This window comes from Vanessa atalanta, chromosome 30, assembly GCF_905147765.1.
Source record: "Vanessa atalanta chromosome 30, ilVanAtal1.2, whole genome shotgun sequence".
NCBI classification, from domain to species: domain Eukaryota; kingdom Metazoa; phylum Arthropoda; class Insecta; order Lepidoptera; family Nymphalidae; genus Vanessa; species Vanessa atalanta.
Window position 1 is genome coordinate 923,066 of NC_061900.1, and position 17,735 is coordinate 940,800.

Consider the following 17,735-nt stretch of genomic DNA (forward strand, 5'->3'; position numbering starts at 1 on the left):
CAAGTCCTATTAGTTCGGAAAAACCGCCAGCAAAAGCAGTTTCTACAGAGTGGATGTGCAATGCAGATAATTCTTTTATTTTGATATTCATTTATTACTAACAATGATAATAAAACACATTGATTCGAAAGAGAGGAAAATGGCCGTTCAGCTGTCCTGACACCTTGTTATTATTACAATAAATTAAAAAACCGGACAAGTGCGAGTCGGACTCGCGCACGAAGGGCTCCGTACGATTATTATTATTATTATTGATTAATTTTTATTTATTTTATATTTTAATTTTATTGTTTATTATGTAAAGTATAAATTCAAATGAGTATTTTGTGAATATTTCAAGACCCTGTTGCTATTATTGATAACCTACAAAAAGGGCAAAAAAAATGCGTTTGTTGTATGGGAGCCCCCTTTAAAGATTGATTTAATTTAGTATTTGTTGTGATAGGCGGTTGCCGCTATCGCTATTGCAGTTCATGAAACACAGCCTGGTGACAGACAGACGGACGGAAAAAGACGGAAAGACGAAAAGATACAGTTAAATAAATTAACAGCGTTTGAGAATAATTAAATTACAATGACTTAATTGATATAAGAAGAATTGAAAAAAAATTGAAATTATATTGTTTATAATCGTATACAATAAAAATAAACAGAGAGAAATAGAGCAAAAGGTCGTCGTGAATCGTGGAGGCGGTATAACACATTTTTCTAACTTGGCGACACTGCCAGTTCAATCCACTGTAAGCCGCGTTAAAAAACTTCGTTTCAAAAAACCGATTAATATTTTGATAGCTTCAATCATTTCACGACTAAATAAATCATCGGAGAATAAAAAAAATGGCATAGAAAATTTTTTCATCGACCAATAAACGAGCAATTAAAAAAAAAAACGTCACATAGTTTTTTTACAGTCAAAACTTCGTACAAAGTCCCCGCAGACCGGTATGTGGGTCAGCGTTTTAATTAGGTGGATTTATGAGTGACCCCCTCCCAAGGGGGGAGGGAGCTTGTGTTGTTTAAGAGGCAATTTATTACCTGTTATAATGTTAAAACTTGGAGTAAGAATTACACTAAAATCGTTAAAGCAAAACTTTAGACGAATGTTATTATTAATTGAATTACATTAAAAATCATAATTAAATCGCATTTAAATGCTTGCTTGGATATGAACCTACGTACTTTAGTTAAGATCAATGTTTTGTATCCACTGGGCCACCTTTTGATGAACTATATATGGTATATTTTTTAAATATTTTACGTAATCAATACACTCACATTGCGATGCAAAATGACTTGACAAGAAGTTGTGCTGAACGGACCTGTGACACTGCTCAACCGTTACAGGGCACAGAGGATGAGAGTTTTCTGCGCCTTATATTTACCGGTAACGCCCTATCAAACAAGGTCAACAACGTATATCAACAGAGAAGACATGTTAGGGATACTCGTGAAAAGTTCGCAAATAGAATCGATGTTTAAATTGGCTCGACTAACTTTTAATTTCTGATACCCTGTTCAATGTCACATTAACTCACTTCAATCTGATTGTTCATTGGTCGTCTATCACGTCATCAGCTGTCACGGACCAATCACAGTTCAGATAATTGATTAATTTCCTTATAACCAATTCCGAGTTAGTCCAATACTGAAAAGTACAATTATTATGGTGCCAACTCGTGTGTCGTGCCGGTAAACGTCACGACGCTCTCTCATACCGTCACGTCACCGTCCGCTCTCTACTGTCTTGTGCGACGCTTGAACTATATCCTTGGTTGCTATATATGATAATAATAATAACAATTTTTTTTTTACCAAATACTGTTATTTGATTGTTTTTTCCAAGTTAAATACTTTATTCAATATAGAAGCGTTAAACTTGCTTATTGATCGTCAAATATCTACCACCGATTCGGAAATAAACACTCCGGAGGAAAACCGGCGAAAGAAACTCAGCGGGATTCCTTTTTACTTCATATTTAACGATCGCTTTCATTAAAATAACAAACCTTTTTCGCCATCTGAAACAGCGTGGAAGCAATCGTTTCTTTCCCAAGATATGAAATATTCTATGAACGTATTAGTTTTGTAATAATAATAATAAATTTTTAAACATTTTCTTGGATCCCGTTGTAAAATATACATTGTCCCATAAAATATTTAACCCTGTTACTTATGCCTGTTTTTAGTATTAACAGTTTGAACGTCAATATTTTAGTAACGGCTACGTATTTTCGTATAGCGTAGCAGTTCGTAGACCAGTGTAGCTTTCTACGCCATATTACAACAGGTCAAATCTCAGCGTGTAAACTCCCTCTCACAATGCTGTTTATTTAACATTATATGGGGCAGCCTTACCCATGACCCTTAAAGGGTGCTCATTATTAATATTAATAACACATTTATACGTTCAGTGTTGTTAATCAGAATATTCATATTTAAAGTTGTAAGTAATGGCTACGTAATTTATGACTGGCTTAAAAATACGTGTGCGTCTCAGGACGCCCGGCAGAAGTGAGAACTTAAACTGTCCCGAAATACGACTAGCGCTGTGTGTTAGAGTGAGAGAGGAGGAGCCTGCCTATCGCTGCCGTATGCGTGAGAGAAAGGGAAGCCAGATATACTGACGCCGTAACGCGTTACGTAACGAAGCGGTTTACCCGCCCATAAGAAGTTATCGCTTCAAAATGTTTCTTTTGGCGCGTTATGAAATAATGTTTTTTTTTTATGATGCGCGCGCATTTTCAGTGTTGCATTAAAAATATAGAGTGAAGTTGCTCGCTAACCGGTTGAATATCAAGTGGCTCGGAATAGAGACAATTCGCACCTTAACTTATTTTACAATATATATTTTAGTATACATTTAAATAGTGTAATTAGATGATGAGTTGTAATTAATTAGATATCATTTTTGATACTCACTCTACGGTTATGTTTAATGATAAATATATAAGGAGGATGTTTTCCTTCACGATCGAGCACGAGATGAATTATTAACATAAATATTAATGGTGGATCTGTGAAAGCGTGCAAAATTTCGTTTATATTTTTATTAATTTAGCAACGGAGGCAGTTTGGGCGCTTTCAAGGATCCCCTATAACATACATTGCATCACAAAAGAGTTACTGACCTGCAGTCGGAAAAAGGTTCGGCTTCAACGATTATATTGCAAAAACAAATCCAAAATCAAAATACACTTTATTAAAGTAGGCTTTTGAATCGTCATTTTACAGAACCGTTTTAAACGTAAAGCTAGCACCGGTTCAGACTGTAGATTCTACCGAGAAGAACCGGCAACAAATTCAGTAGTTACGCTTTTCCAACATTTGAAATACGTCATGTCAGTCAAATATATATATATTTATATAATATATCCTGTTTGTAAGTCAACAGGTATTAGCTCCAAGCTTTTCATCGTCTATATAATCTTGGGATGAATAATTTACCTTATTTATTAATGAGGAAATTATTTGAATTTAAAAGAGGCAAAGTTAAAACTATCTGCGCAATATTATTATAGAAACGTACGAGTATACCTTGTCCCAGGAAGGATTTATCGTCTTTGCGGAATCGGAAACTTGGAGTTATGAGTTTATCCTTATAAGCTCATCCTTGCTTCTCGTGTTCATACAATGACTATCACTGATTCTATCAGAGTGTTTAAAAATCAATGTTACTGTGAATTTACATAATATTGTTGTAAACATATAATTTGTATCCTTGTAACTACAGGCACATACATAACATCTTAGTTCTTAATGTTAGTAGTGAATTGATTATATCAGGAATGACTAACATTTCTTAGAGTAGCAGTATATGGGCGGTGGTGACCATAAGGCAAGTCATCCTCCCTATGACATAACGAACTACAACAAATAACTATAAAATACATCCATTTTAATACACAATTTCCTCTGATACAAGTTTATAAATCCAACATCAAGTTTTATAATTTCACCTCTATTCCAATAAACATAGAGTCTATAATACAATTCCGTATAACTAGGAGTTGTTAGCGCAATGAACAGGATATTTAAGCTCTATTTGCTCCGGCGACACTGAGCCTATTTATAACTTATACTCGTCTGAAGTTACCCTAATGATTTATTTAATGACAAAGACATTATAAAGGGGATATTAGACTGATTTTATGTCTATACGTCTCTACATATTATAACTAAGTCGTTTACCGTCTGTACGCTTAGATCTTTTAAACTATGCAAAGGATTTTAATGTGACTTTCCTCCGTAAATACAACACAGTGATTCAAGAGGAAGCATTAGCATTAGCAGCCTGTAAATTTTCCCACTGTTGGGATAAAGGCCTCCTCTCCCTTTGAGGAGAAGGTTTGGAGCATATTCCACCACGCTGCTCCAATGCGGGTTGGCAGAATACAGATGTGGCAGAATTTCATTGAAATTAGACACATGCAGGTTTCCTCACGATGTTTTCCTTCACCGCAGAGCACGAGATGAATTATAAACACAAATTAAGTACATGAAAATTCAGTGGTGCCTGCCTGGGATTGAACCCGAAATCATCGGTTAAGATACACGCGTTCTTACCACTGGGCCATCTCGGCTTATAAGCAATGGTTAATATTTGTCAAAGTGACAATGATTAAAATAATATATGTATAGCAATGAAGTATGTACATGCGAACCCAAGACGGTAAAGAGCGGACGGCACGACGCACGAGTCGGTCACACCGCGACACGACAACAGATGTCACACATCAAAAATAAAGCCGAATCAATAACATCCCTTTTTAAGGTCTATGAGTAAATAAAAAGTTAATCCTACTAAAATCAAAGAAGGACTTTAGATAAACGAACGTCCATCTCTACATACTCCATGCGTTTTGACAACTTTACTGTATTACGCAATACAAACAGCTCCCGATGAATATATCTTTAATTATTCCATTTAACTACTTACGTATACTCTGACTTTGCTTCCGAACTGATATAGAGTTCGCCGACGTTCAAAACGTCATCTTTTCGCGAATCCATAATAAACATCGACCAATTATATCGCCCCAATGTGGACAGAGTTTATTTACCATAGCATGTGATTTTAAAAGCTTATGTGTAAAATAAGTTCAAATTAGACACGCAATACATAAATGACCGGGAAATAAACTCGTAATTCCTTAATTTTTATAATAGTACATTTACCACTGGATACTACCCCATACTGACAAAACTAGACGACCCTAAATCAACATGTCACGAGGGCGTGTCGCATAAAAGTATTTAATTCTTTATAACCTTATTTAACGTGTGCTACGCGTGTATAAGGGGCATTATGATTATAACCCGAAGAGTATGTTTATGATTCATTTCTATATACTATTTTATGTATATGTATCGCTGTGCCCGCGACTTCGTGCACGTTTGAATTTAATAAAAGCGTGACTTTATTAATATATTACATATAATTCTAAAATAAAAGTAGCCTAAGTTACTCCGTATTACATCAGCTATATGCCAGTGAAAGTCCCGTCAAAATCGGTTTAGCTGCTTCATAGATTAGCCGGAACAAACAGACAGACAGACAAAAATTTAAAAACATGTTATTTAGGTGTATGTACCGTGTATACATATGCATTTAGTAAAACGCGGTTATTTTAATATTACAAACAGACACTCCAATTTTTATTTATTATACGTATATATATATATATATATATATATATATATATAGATTTAAATTACAGTGATCATAATAATAATAATTTTATCCATACTAATATTATAATGTGGTGAAATATGTTTGTTTGCTAGTTGTAAACTGCGGAACTAATGATCCAATTCTAAAATATTTTTTACTGGTAGACAGTTTTTTTTTTTTTTAAATAAATAAAATATATATATTTATTTTTTTAAATATTGGACAACATCACATACATTACTCTGATCCCAATGTAAGTAGCTAAAGCACTTGTGTTATGGAAATCAGAAGTAACGACGGTACCACAAACAACCAGACCCAAGACAACATAGAAAACTAATGAACTTTTTGTACATCGACTCGGCCGGGAATCGAACCCGGGACCTCGGAGTGGCGTACCCATGAAAACCGGTGTACACACTACTCGACCACGGAGGTCGTCAAGTTACATTATTATTGAGTGCTACAGGGTACCTATATATTGTAAATTACACTGATATCATATATAAAATAAATAAATAATAATATAAAAAATTTCACGCGTGCGAAGCCGGATTGGCTAACTAGTTATTAAAAAGTGGAACATTATTATATTATTGTAATTAACACATTAAATCCAATTAAAAAAATATTTAATTACATGTCAAAGAAGTAAAACTTCTCGTACACGTACCCTTTTCCTTTTTCAAATACATCGTGTGGTCATTAATTCCGACATCGTAAGGCTTCCTCTATAGCTTACCACCGGAAGCGAAACACCAGTTGCTTAGTGAACGCTGGCCGTCACACAAGCTGCCTATTAACGGCTTAGCGTTTGAATGCTCACAGATTAGTTATTTGCTGTTAATAGTGATTATTAGTGTCTTTTGTTATAACAGTTTGTTATAACAAATTGTTTTCTTATGTTAAAGTGATCCATAGACATGTACTTTGTTAGTTCATCATCCACCAACAACCTTGGCAACTAAGTTATATGACCCTTGTGCCTGTAGTTACAATGAACCCCTTCAAACTGACACATCAATACTGTTACTGTTGAATATGATCAACGGGTGGTATCTACTCAGATGGACTCGCACCCTACCACCCTACCCAACCACCAAGTGAAATTTAGTTTACAGTTTTTTTATAATTTACCTTGATTGATGTTTTAATATTTTAAAGCATACTTGATATCCGGATGGCGATTTAATACATAAGTAAATTGATTGACAATATTTTTAAAGGGTATTGATTTCACTTGATGGTATTAAGCTTTTGGGCGGGAATGTAGTTTCTCATTGACTTCCGGTACGCTTTGTAATAGATGAGTAGACTAGGAAGCATGTCTTATGGTCACCATCTTATATAGACTCTAGCATTATGAGAAACTATTACACCACACTCCAACATGACATTACAAAACTTGTGTTGTTTGTCGGTAGGATATCCATAAGTTAAAATTTATAAAAAATCATATAGTTTTACATATATTACATTAGCAGCCTGTAAATTTCCCACTGCTGGGCCAAAGCCTCCTCTCCCTTTGAGGAGAAGATATGGAGCAAAGTCCACCACGCTGCTCCAAAGCGGGTTCGTGGAATACACATGTGGCAGAATTTCGTTGAAATTAGACACATGCAGGTTTCCTCACGATGTTTTCCTTAACCGCCGAGCACGAGATGAATTATAAATCCAAATTAAGCACATGAAAATTCAGTGGTGCCTGCCTTTGAACCCGAAATCATCGGTTAAGATGCACGCGTTCTAACCATTGGGCCATCTCGGCTCTTGATATATATATCGTATAGTTATTTGTCTATTATTATTAGTTAAGAATATATATATGTTGAGCGATACGTAATATTATATGGTACTTTACTTAATTCTAATTACAAAGTAATGTTACTTGAATTAAAAAGGGTGTGGGTGGAAAATCTATGTATATAAAAACCAATTCATATTTCTCTTGGTCACGCCATAACCTGAGAACGATTTTACCGATTTTGTTTTAATTTTTTTGTGTCCTTTTTTCTAATACTGTGTATACCACCAATATATGCGTGGTGTTGGAAGACGGCAACATAGATTATCTTGTTACCCACCTATGTGGCATTCTCCCCAAGCTAGCAACAGCCCCACTGTTGGGGCTGTTAAGCTTTTAAATAGCATCCTACTTTGTTGTCGAGATGTAGACATATTTTGTGATCCCTTTCATACTATATTCAAACAATTCTATATATTCCAGAATTTTAAAGATGTTTTGTAGTTCCTACATAGAGCTTACGTTTTAGGCAAATTAGTAAGAATATTTAAAAAAATAATAAAAAAATGTTAAGTAATTAGTTTAGATATAAGCGACTTTTTTTTTTTCGCTGGAAAAACGCGTTACGCGTTTCCCCCACGTGGAAGTGGGGGGGTATGTGGGACTCGCCGGTGCCCAAGATGTTAGCGGCACACCGGAATACCCACTAAAAAACGGGAGAGGGTACCGCTGACCCTCTCCGTCTCATCGGTGGGCGCCACGGGATCGCTAGATATAAGCGACTTGGTGTAATAACTGTAATGCTTATATTTTTTCAAATAAATATTATTATTATACATGATTATTACGGAAAGCAATTCAAGAATAATATGAGAGGTGTCTTAAGACGTATTGGTTTGGAAGAACCGCCGGTGTAAAGTTCCACAGAGTGGTTGTGCAAAAAATCCCCCAAAAAATAATGCTGGTGCGAATTTCCTAACGTTCGCGACGTATTAGTTTACACGAGTTTTCTAATAGAAACTATGAGCCAAATATAATTGAATATTTATAACTGAGTTTTACCTGATTACACGAGGTTAATAAATTTATTGTTTAGGGTTCTATAAAACATTCAAAATTATTTAAATGCAAAAATCGTTTACCAAAACTTTTGTGTTAAAGGATGCTATAAAACTAATGTCTTCTTAGATAAACTTGGCAACGAAATCATTGACTCCAGGCCAGTAAATGTAATTGTAAAAAAAACCTAAAAAAGGCCCCGCCGAGTTTCTTTCGCCGGTTCTTCTCAGGTCTGAGGTGCTACTTCCAGAAACAATGATAGACTGTTTTCTTGACTACCAATAAGTAAGTGTAATGCTTCTGTATTGAATAAAGATTTTTGACGTTTTGACGTTGACTTTAAAGCAGGAAAACGTCTGTTAGATCAGCTGGTCTCATATGATGATCAGTTTTCATTTGTAATATTCATATCACATTCTTAAGAACACGTCTAGGATATAAATATTTGAAATACTAATGACGTCACGAGACAGAGAGAGAAGATTTAAAAAATCGAAATAAATGGTCTTTGAAAGAATTTATTAACCAATAAACAAAATATTTCTTTGCTTATTATTATAATAATATAATAATAATACATGTGGGTGACAGAGAGGAGACAAATGTTATTAAAAGAGTGGTGAGTATGAGCGAAGAGATATGAAGGGGAAGTGGAGTGTGGAGGGATATGAGATAGACGGATGTTAACGATCAGATGATGAATCTAAGACGAGAATGGGAGGAAAAAACACGCTGCCCCAAACCCAAGTAGCTTGGGACAAGGCAGGGAAAAAAATACAATAATTATAAATTTTATTTACTCCCTCAAATATTTCAAAATCAGAATCAAAATGTGATTTATTCAAGTACGCTTGTAAAAGCACGTTTTTTTTATAATTTTGGCTTTTATCTATGCCATGATTATTTATGATAAAAACAATGTTGAATCGTTATGTCACAGTGTTGAATTAATGTAAAGACACCGCCGGTTTGAAAAATAGATTCTATCGAGCAGAACCGACGAGAAACTCAGTAATTACTCTTTTCCTAACGTAAAAGTACTTATGATAGGAAGGAAAAAAGATTATGTGTGCTGGGGAATATGGCTGAGTATCTGTGTTTAAATATGTACGTGTATATGGTAGCACACACCCGCGTTTTGGTGTGTGTGTGTGAGGTTGCGTTGTTATAAACTATGACGGTAAAAGAGAGGTCCATGATGCCGGCACCATGAGATGTTTCACAAACATCTAATGTACAAAAATATATAAAAATACACTTACCAAGTTTATTGTTGTTGCCGTGCGAATGTTGGTGGTGATGTTGCTGAGGTTGTTGCTGCTGTATTTGGGGCATCAGCGCTGGGTGCGGTAATTGCAGCAACTTCGGCTCCAACTTGGTCGCCGCTGCAACCGGTATGGGACCAGCATTCGTCATAGTGGTCATAGTTGCAGCGGGCATCATTAATGTCGACATTGCAAGCATCGTGGCCGTAAACAGTTCGTCCCGATCCTTATACCGGCATTATAAAGGGTCGGTTTGGTATAGATTACGTTCGTTCAAAAGAACGGGTCGCTAGATTTCTTCGTGTTTTGTTTGTAAATAAGTTTTATTACATAATATTTTTTTTTTTTTTTACATAATATTTCTTTTGTTATACACTAAATCACTTTTTCGGTTTTATTTAAAATAGTATAATTTAATATATAATTATTATGAATCTATTTGAAATTTCTATTCTAGGGCCTAGGAAAAATTTTTTTTTTTATTATTCAATAATAATAGTTTTTTTTTTTTTTACTTTTTAAATGGTTTATGTTTGTGGCCTTTATAACTAGTAACGCTGAGTTCGTGTATGTATCTTTGAATATAATATATGACATATATTTTATCTACATATGGAATACATATACGGAAAGTTCAAACTGAAATAACTTTTGTTAGTTATCAATGGTTGAATTTAAATTAAATAATAATATTTTTTTTAATTGTCTACACGAATCACAAAGAAGTAAAAGTTAATTTTTATCCGTTTTGCGCATTTAAATAAAAGAATGTTTATAAAAAGGTTTTTTACTTTAAATTTATTTTTGACTTTTTAGTAATGGACACGTTTCTAAGTCTGTTCATTTCATTTGATAACCATATTATAGAAATGAATCTAGACACGCGGTAGCGTGTCAGCCAAGTTCAAGTGACATAACTGGCGAGCAGCACCGTGTGTAATATTACAGGAACCATTTGGAGCCACTTTTGACCTCCTCGTAACTCAAAAACTATTTGACATAAACGTGTCAAATTTGGCTCATATTGAGACTCGCGAGATACATATGTGTTCTGTTGTGACTAAAAATCATCATTTATATCACTGACTAAGAGAGACCTTAGACTACAATATATTATCCTAAGTTATAAGAAGAAATGATATTTTATGTAGTTATAAATAAATTTCAGGAAAGACCATTGAACTTAGCACCCATTTTGATCTCACTTCTTTTATCGTTGAAGTCAACAACCAAGGTATATATCATAATATTGGACTTGGCTCTCATTTTTACATTTATGTTTTTGATGGGATAAAAAAATATGATCCGCCATCTTGGGTCCGCCATGCAGGTTTTATAATGACGTCACACGTTAACCATGCATTGCAAACTGAACATGTATCCAAAATTTCAGCTCAATCGGTTAGAGAAATTTATTTACATTACAAGTTAAATAAAAGCTTGTAATAAAAATGTATAGCTATTATTAAAATATTAGAAGCCGTACGCCATCTTTAGAATTAGTAATTTTCATATACATAATAAATAAATCGTGAAATTGTATTATATGCAAAATTCATATAAAATGTCTTTATGCTTAAGAACAAATATAAAAAATAAGATTATTTCGGACATGGAAAGTTCAAATTCTCGGCTTCCTCTCGAATCACTCTATTTATTGATGACAACCGCATTAAAATCAGTTGCGCAGTTTTAAAGAGTCAGGCGTACAGAGCGAGAATCGACTTTCATTTACACTATGCCGAGATAATGGATAGGTGTCTAGTATTGACCACCTACCTCGTCTTAGCATAGGTAGAATGATCTACATAAGACGCTATACCCTGTACAAGTTAGCTTGATCTTTTTGACAGACGGGCTAGTGATGAGAAACAGAAAATATCTAGTAGTTAAAAAAAAATAACGTTTTCAAAATTATTGTAACTGTGACGGGATGGTGTGGGTGTATTATGTGTGAAATTATTTATTGCACTAGACATAAATTAGTGCGTAATTTAAATTAGAATTTTATTATTTTTTTAACCTTATTTTTTTAAAAGAGTTATACCAGCTAAAGAGACCCCAACCAAAAGGACCCCCCGTTCGTAACAATAACTTAACAATGATCTTTAATAATGATTTTTTGTAATCGATATTTGTAACAGTTACTGCTTGTCATTCGCGTCCCTACCGTCCGACCGATGTAACATTGTACAAGCGTCTATTATTTTCAGTGTTTCTATTTAAATTTTACTTTGAAGCAATGATGTCTTAAAATTTTCAGATAACGCTTGAATCTTTAGGGACTTTTGTATTATATGTATTTTTTTAATATTATAACAATTTTTAAAATCATTAAGTTAAGAAAATAATATGTCCATCATTGCAAAGTTATGTCGATCAGAAAAATTTACATCTGTCAAAAAGATCAAGCTATCTTGTACAGGGTATAGTATCGTAATTCAAATAACTATTGGTTTACGTGGCGTTCCCAGTGACACGCTTCAAATTTATACTATCGACGTGACAAGGATCTTCGTTTCGAACAAAATTCTTTTACGCGACTTACTGAACTGGCAGAAATACGTCACGTGAGGAAAAAGCGTTCTGTATCCTCGAGGGGACCTTTTCCTCTCCTTCTCTCTGTTTCTTTCTATTACATATCATTTTATACATACCAGCTGTGCCCGCGACTTCGTGCGCATTTGAATTTAAAGAAAAATATTGTTGTAGCCTAAGTTACTCCTTATTACATCAGCTATCTGCCAGTGAAAGTCCCTTCAAAATCGGCACCGTTCCAGAAATTAGCCGGAACAAACAGACAGACAGACACTCCAGTTTTATTATACGTATATAAATATATAAATGCGATTTTTAATGACAATTTTAATACTTTTCGTTTAATTATTTACAAACATTGTTAATTTATTTCTTTGTCTGTTGCTTAATACATAATAACATAACATACATATATAATTGTATTTAACTAACATGACTGTATTTTTTGACGTTGAAAAAGAGTAACTAGCGAGTTTCTTGCCAGTTCTTCTCGGTAGAATCTACGTTCCTAATCGGTGGTAGCTTTACTTAATATAGTTTGTTAAATGACGATTCAAAAGTGCTCGTAAAAGTCTAGATGAATAAAGTATACTTTGATTTTTGGAACGAAGTTCCTTATCGCGCGTTGTTCCTTTTCAACGTTATATTTATTATGTCATTAAAAATGTATTAAATAAAAATGCATGATTTGAAATTACCAATTTTTTTTTTGTCAAAACATATTAGTAAGTTATTGTAAGCTGTGCGGCGTGGGCATGTTTCTCTGTCTGTCTCTCTCTCTCTCTCTCTTATAGAAAGCAAGCCAGATATTTTCGTTTCTATTTCGCATTGAACATTGGTGTCGCGACGATTATTTTTGTTGATTGTATACAGGTTTTTTGTATAATAAGAACTTCGTTCCATCCGGGTGTCCCTTGAAACCTCTCAACTTTTTGATTCAATATATAGCTTATATATAGTCTCATGACTTCTCGTTGTTTTACTAACGATTTCAAATTTATTGATAAGCCGAGATAAATCTCGATAAACACGACATGAATCGTCAAAATAAAAATAAAAAATCGAAATAAAATTATCCAAATTGAAAATAAATAATTTATTATAAAATAAAAATAAGCTTTTGTGTGTAATTGTTTAAATATGTTAGGAAACGAACTAGAAAATCTTAAACCGACCCCTATGTCACCTTCGGGGTTAAAAATATTGTGTTAACTAGATCGGACGGGCCTTTGTCACACTACATTAACCGTTTAAACTTTTCCTGATTAGCGACTAAACCGCGCCGAGTGAAAGCGACTTGTCAAAAGTTTTAAATAACATTGTATAGTTCAGTGGTTACAGCGGATCAGTCAAAGTGGGTTCAAAGCTAGGTATAATTGTAACTAGTAAAGTTGGTGAAGTATTGGCAGCGGCCCATGTATCCTATTTCAGATGGTCAGTAAAAATTTAGTTTCTTATCGATACTTTCTGGTTCTCTTCGGTTGAATCTACATTCCGAACGGAACTTTACGTTTGATACGATTCTGTAAATTGATAAAAGTGTTTATAAAATCTGCTTGAATAAAGCATATTTTTAATTTGATTGATTCCGTTAGAAATTCTAGTATCACCACAGAACGCGATCGAAAAATGTCAGAAAATGTTAAGCAAAATTAGCCATCGTAATTATGAAATTTAAAAGATTCACGACGAATAGCGTATCATCGTAAGTCATTAAAGAAACACAAACACACACAGAGACACACACACACGCGCACGTTACTACCATTTACTATTTTCATTATTATTTTTGTAATTCTAAACATTTGAATTAAAGTTTGAGTGTGTTAAGGAAGAGCGACTTCTTTTGGCACGAGAGCTCATGGCATTCAAAAGACGAAGTCAACCTTTGTGATATTATTGTACTGTGTCAGTTATTGATGAAATAAACATTTATTATTATTATTATTATTAAACATTTCACGAGTGATGAATTTTATATATCAGTAAATGGACTGAATTATGGTCCAAAGATGACAAGTGATAACAATTTTACATATACGTTGGTACTTAAAGATTTTTTTATAAAAAAAATAAAAAAAATTATGTCCCTTGTACGTAGTATTGCTATTTGCCAGTAGAATACCTGGGTGATACCCAGATGGCCTTGCACTACCATAAGAAAGAGTTTTTAATCCCAATAATTTAACCCAAAACCAAAATACATTTACTGCTAAGTTCGATTCGAATCCAGACCCCAAGTACAAGCTGAACACTACACTAACGAGGTATCTAATAATTAGTCGTTAAATAAATAATCTGTACAATACGTGTTAATATATTTACGTACGTTTAATGTATTTGTTCTGTCTAATTATTCATTAATCGTTTGTTTAACGTTAACGTATTTATTTAAACAGCTACACGTCGCGCCCCCTCGCCTAAAGGGGGAGATTGGTGTTAGGAATCCTATGTATTAAAGCCGCGTAACGTAACGCGTTACGGCGTCTTTCTGACTTGACTTTTACGCATGCGTTTAAGTTATCACTTTTGTCGGGCGTCCCGAGACGCACACGTAATTTTTCTTTGCGTCTGACACACGTCGTGTTCAATATAGGCTATTCGACAATAAGAAAAATAAAGTGTCAATTATTTTTATCATAATTTATGAGATTAGTTTTTTAAACGTTTGTCACGTGACACGAAACGCTCCTGATTGGTCGGGCTTATGATGACGTCACTTGCTGGTTAACCTCGTTTGCTTACTGTATGTGGATTATATGTGCCACAGATTACAATACAGGAAAGTGACGTCACCGACCCCATTGCAGCGCCATGTTGTCAAAGTAGCGTTTTCGCGCGCTATTTAAATATGGATTTTTTAATTTGATATTTTTCAGCAAATATGCACTAGAATTAAAAAAAAAACAACTTTTACTGGGTTCCTTAACCTCCACCACTAAATAATATAAAATGGATTTTAAAAACCAGTCAAATAGCCTATTAGTGATGGTCAAATTCCACACTTTTTTATCCTTGATATAATCTTGAATTGAGGAATATGCGTTATTTATCAATGTTGTCTTTTCAACAGCTGAGGAATCGTATTATATAAATGAATACCGTACCCCAGGTAACGTTACAAATAAACTCAATCTTGCATTTCTAATATCTTTAATTTCATTTACCACCTGCTGAGTGGTCACTACCATTAGTGATGTAAAAAAAAAATAACATTCCTTACATGAGCAATGTGCCACTAACTCACTTAATTAAAATGCTACGTCCCTTGTGCCTGTAGTTACACTGGGTCACCCTTCAAACCGGAACACAAGCTAAGTATTTCTGTGCGCGGTAGGACGTTTGATGCCTCGCTGATTCCACCCGGATGAGTTGAAATGTGAAAACTTAACAAACTAAGTAAAACATTTATATTATTAGTAAGAATACGTCAGTAAAACTAATATATTTAACACACTGCTCTGTGTTACTCGGGTTAGTGTTTACTAGTCCGCTCCTCTGGGTAATCTTTATACATACGTATAATAAAATTGAAGTGTCTGTTTGTGATATTAAAATAACCGCTTTTTAGTAAATGCATACGTATGAACAAACGTTACATATACCAAAATAATATTTTTTACAATTTTTATATGTTGTCTGTTTGTCCCGGCTAAAACATCGGTTTTGGTCTCATTTTGGAGAGCTCCAGTAGATGTGCAGTAAAAAAAGAGGATTCTTGATCGTTACGATTCAACAAAGATTTAATTTTAGTGGGCGGAAAAAAGTTACAGATCTGTTAGAGAGCGGTGTTACGGTTGATACAGCTCTAAGAAAAAGAAAAAAAAGTGAAACACATAAACAAAATTAAAGTAAATTGTCATGGACAAACTCAATTTTAATTGACATTAAGCATTTCATTTAAAAAAGTGTTCATAATTTTTACGTCAAATGTCTTGCAATGAAATTAAATCAAAATAATACCTGTCATAGGTTTCGAACTTCCTAAAAAATCTTTTTATTAAACCCGAAGTTATTTAATTATTTTAATAAATAAGCGTAAATTTCGATGTCATACATACCGGGCGTCTCGTGATATTAAACTTGAATATAATTATGAATACTACTAAATATAAAACAAAGCAACTTTCCGTCTGCACGCTAAGATCTTTTAGACTACGCAACGGGTTTTAATGCGGTTAACAATGAACAGATTGAATCAAGAGGAAGGTTTATATGCAAGAATTTTCTTATAATGTTTGGTTTATTCATTCTAAAAGTTGTTTAGAGGTAGCTAGTTATAAGTAGATAAGGAACACGAGAGCCGAGACGGCCCAGTGGTTAGAACTCGTGCATCTTAACCGACGATTGCGGGTTCAAACCCAGGCCACTAACTGAATTTTCATGTGCCTAATTTGTGTTTATAATTCATCTCGTGCTCGGCGGTGAAGGAAAACATCGCGACGAAACCTGCATCTGTCTAATTTCAACGAAATTCTGCCACATGTGTACCCACTAACCCGCATTGGAGCAACGTGGTGGAATATGCTCCAAAGGGAGAGGAGGCCTTAGCCCAGCAGTGGGAAATTTACAGGCTGTTAATGTGAAGGAACACGTATGAGCACAATATTTTTATTCTCTCTATGTATATACAAATGTATGTTAAAATGTCGGTCTTACTCTTACAGACTGCTCCTTGCAAAAAACGCTAACAGATTCTTCAGATCAATATTAAAAACTAATATTCGTCCGCGGCGTCGCTCGCGTTTTATTGGTTGTCAGGTATTATTCATATCATCTATATAAATCATAGTCTCTGTGTTATCCTCATATGTAAGCTATATTATTGTAAAGTTTCATTAAAACCCATTCAGTAATTTTTGCGTGAAACATTAACAAACCAAATCCTTTCTCTTTCGATAATTGTATTATTTTATGATTACTTGATTTAATTTATTATCTTAGTCTCATAATTCAAATGGATGTATTGTTATTAGTTTAATAGTAATGTATATTCAATGTTATTTAGATAATTAATTGCTGTAATTTATTAATTTTTGATTATTACATAAAATAGTAACAGACTGCATTGATATATAATTGATACGAGCATGCCGTGTACATATGCTTAGGGATGTAATCTAGCTCAAAATTGTGTAATTCCCTAATTTTAATGTATGTTCTGATTGTATTCTGTTTGTGTACCTATGAGTAAATAAATAAACAAACATACAAAAAAACTTTACGCCTTTATACTATTAGTGAGGAAGAAAAAACTATATCGAAATTAATTATGAATTCTTGTAACAATGTTTCACAATCGTTACTATGAAAAGTATACTAATTTTTTTTCTTTTAAGTTTCATACAGTATATAACATATTTGATACGGAATGATTATAGCTCGTCCCCGTATAAATGTTTCGAGCTAAGGGTTGAACGCCCTCATTTGCCAAATTTCGTGCAAGGGTGTCTGGTCG

General features: G+C 33.9%; 1 protein-coding gene across 1 annotated transcript in view; it reads right to left on the bottom strand.

Moving 5' to 3' along the window:
• LOC125075150 (cytotoxic granule associated RNA binding protein TIA1) overlaps positions 1-10,129 on the bottom strand; it is a 58,307-nt gene extending 48,178 nt beyond the window's left edge. The window contains exon 1 of the mRNA XM_047686767.1: positions 9,737-10,129. Coding sequence (XP_047542723.1) covers positions 9,737-9,938 — 202 coding nt within the window. The 5' untranslated portion in view covers positions 9,939-10,129. The remainder of the gene's footprint in view (positions 1-9,736) is intronic.
• Between the last annotated feature and the right edge of the window lie 7,606 nt (positions 10,130-17,735).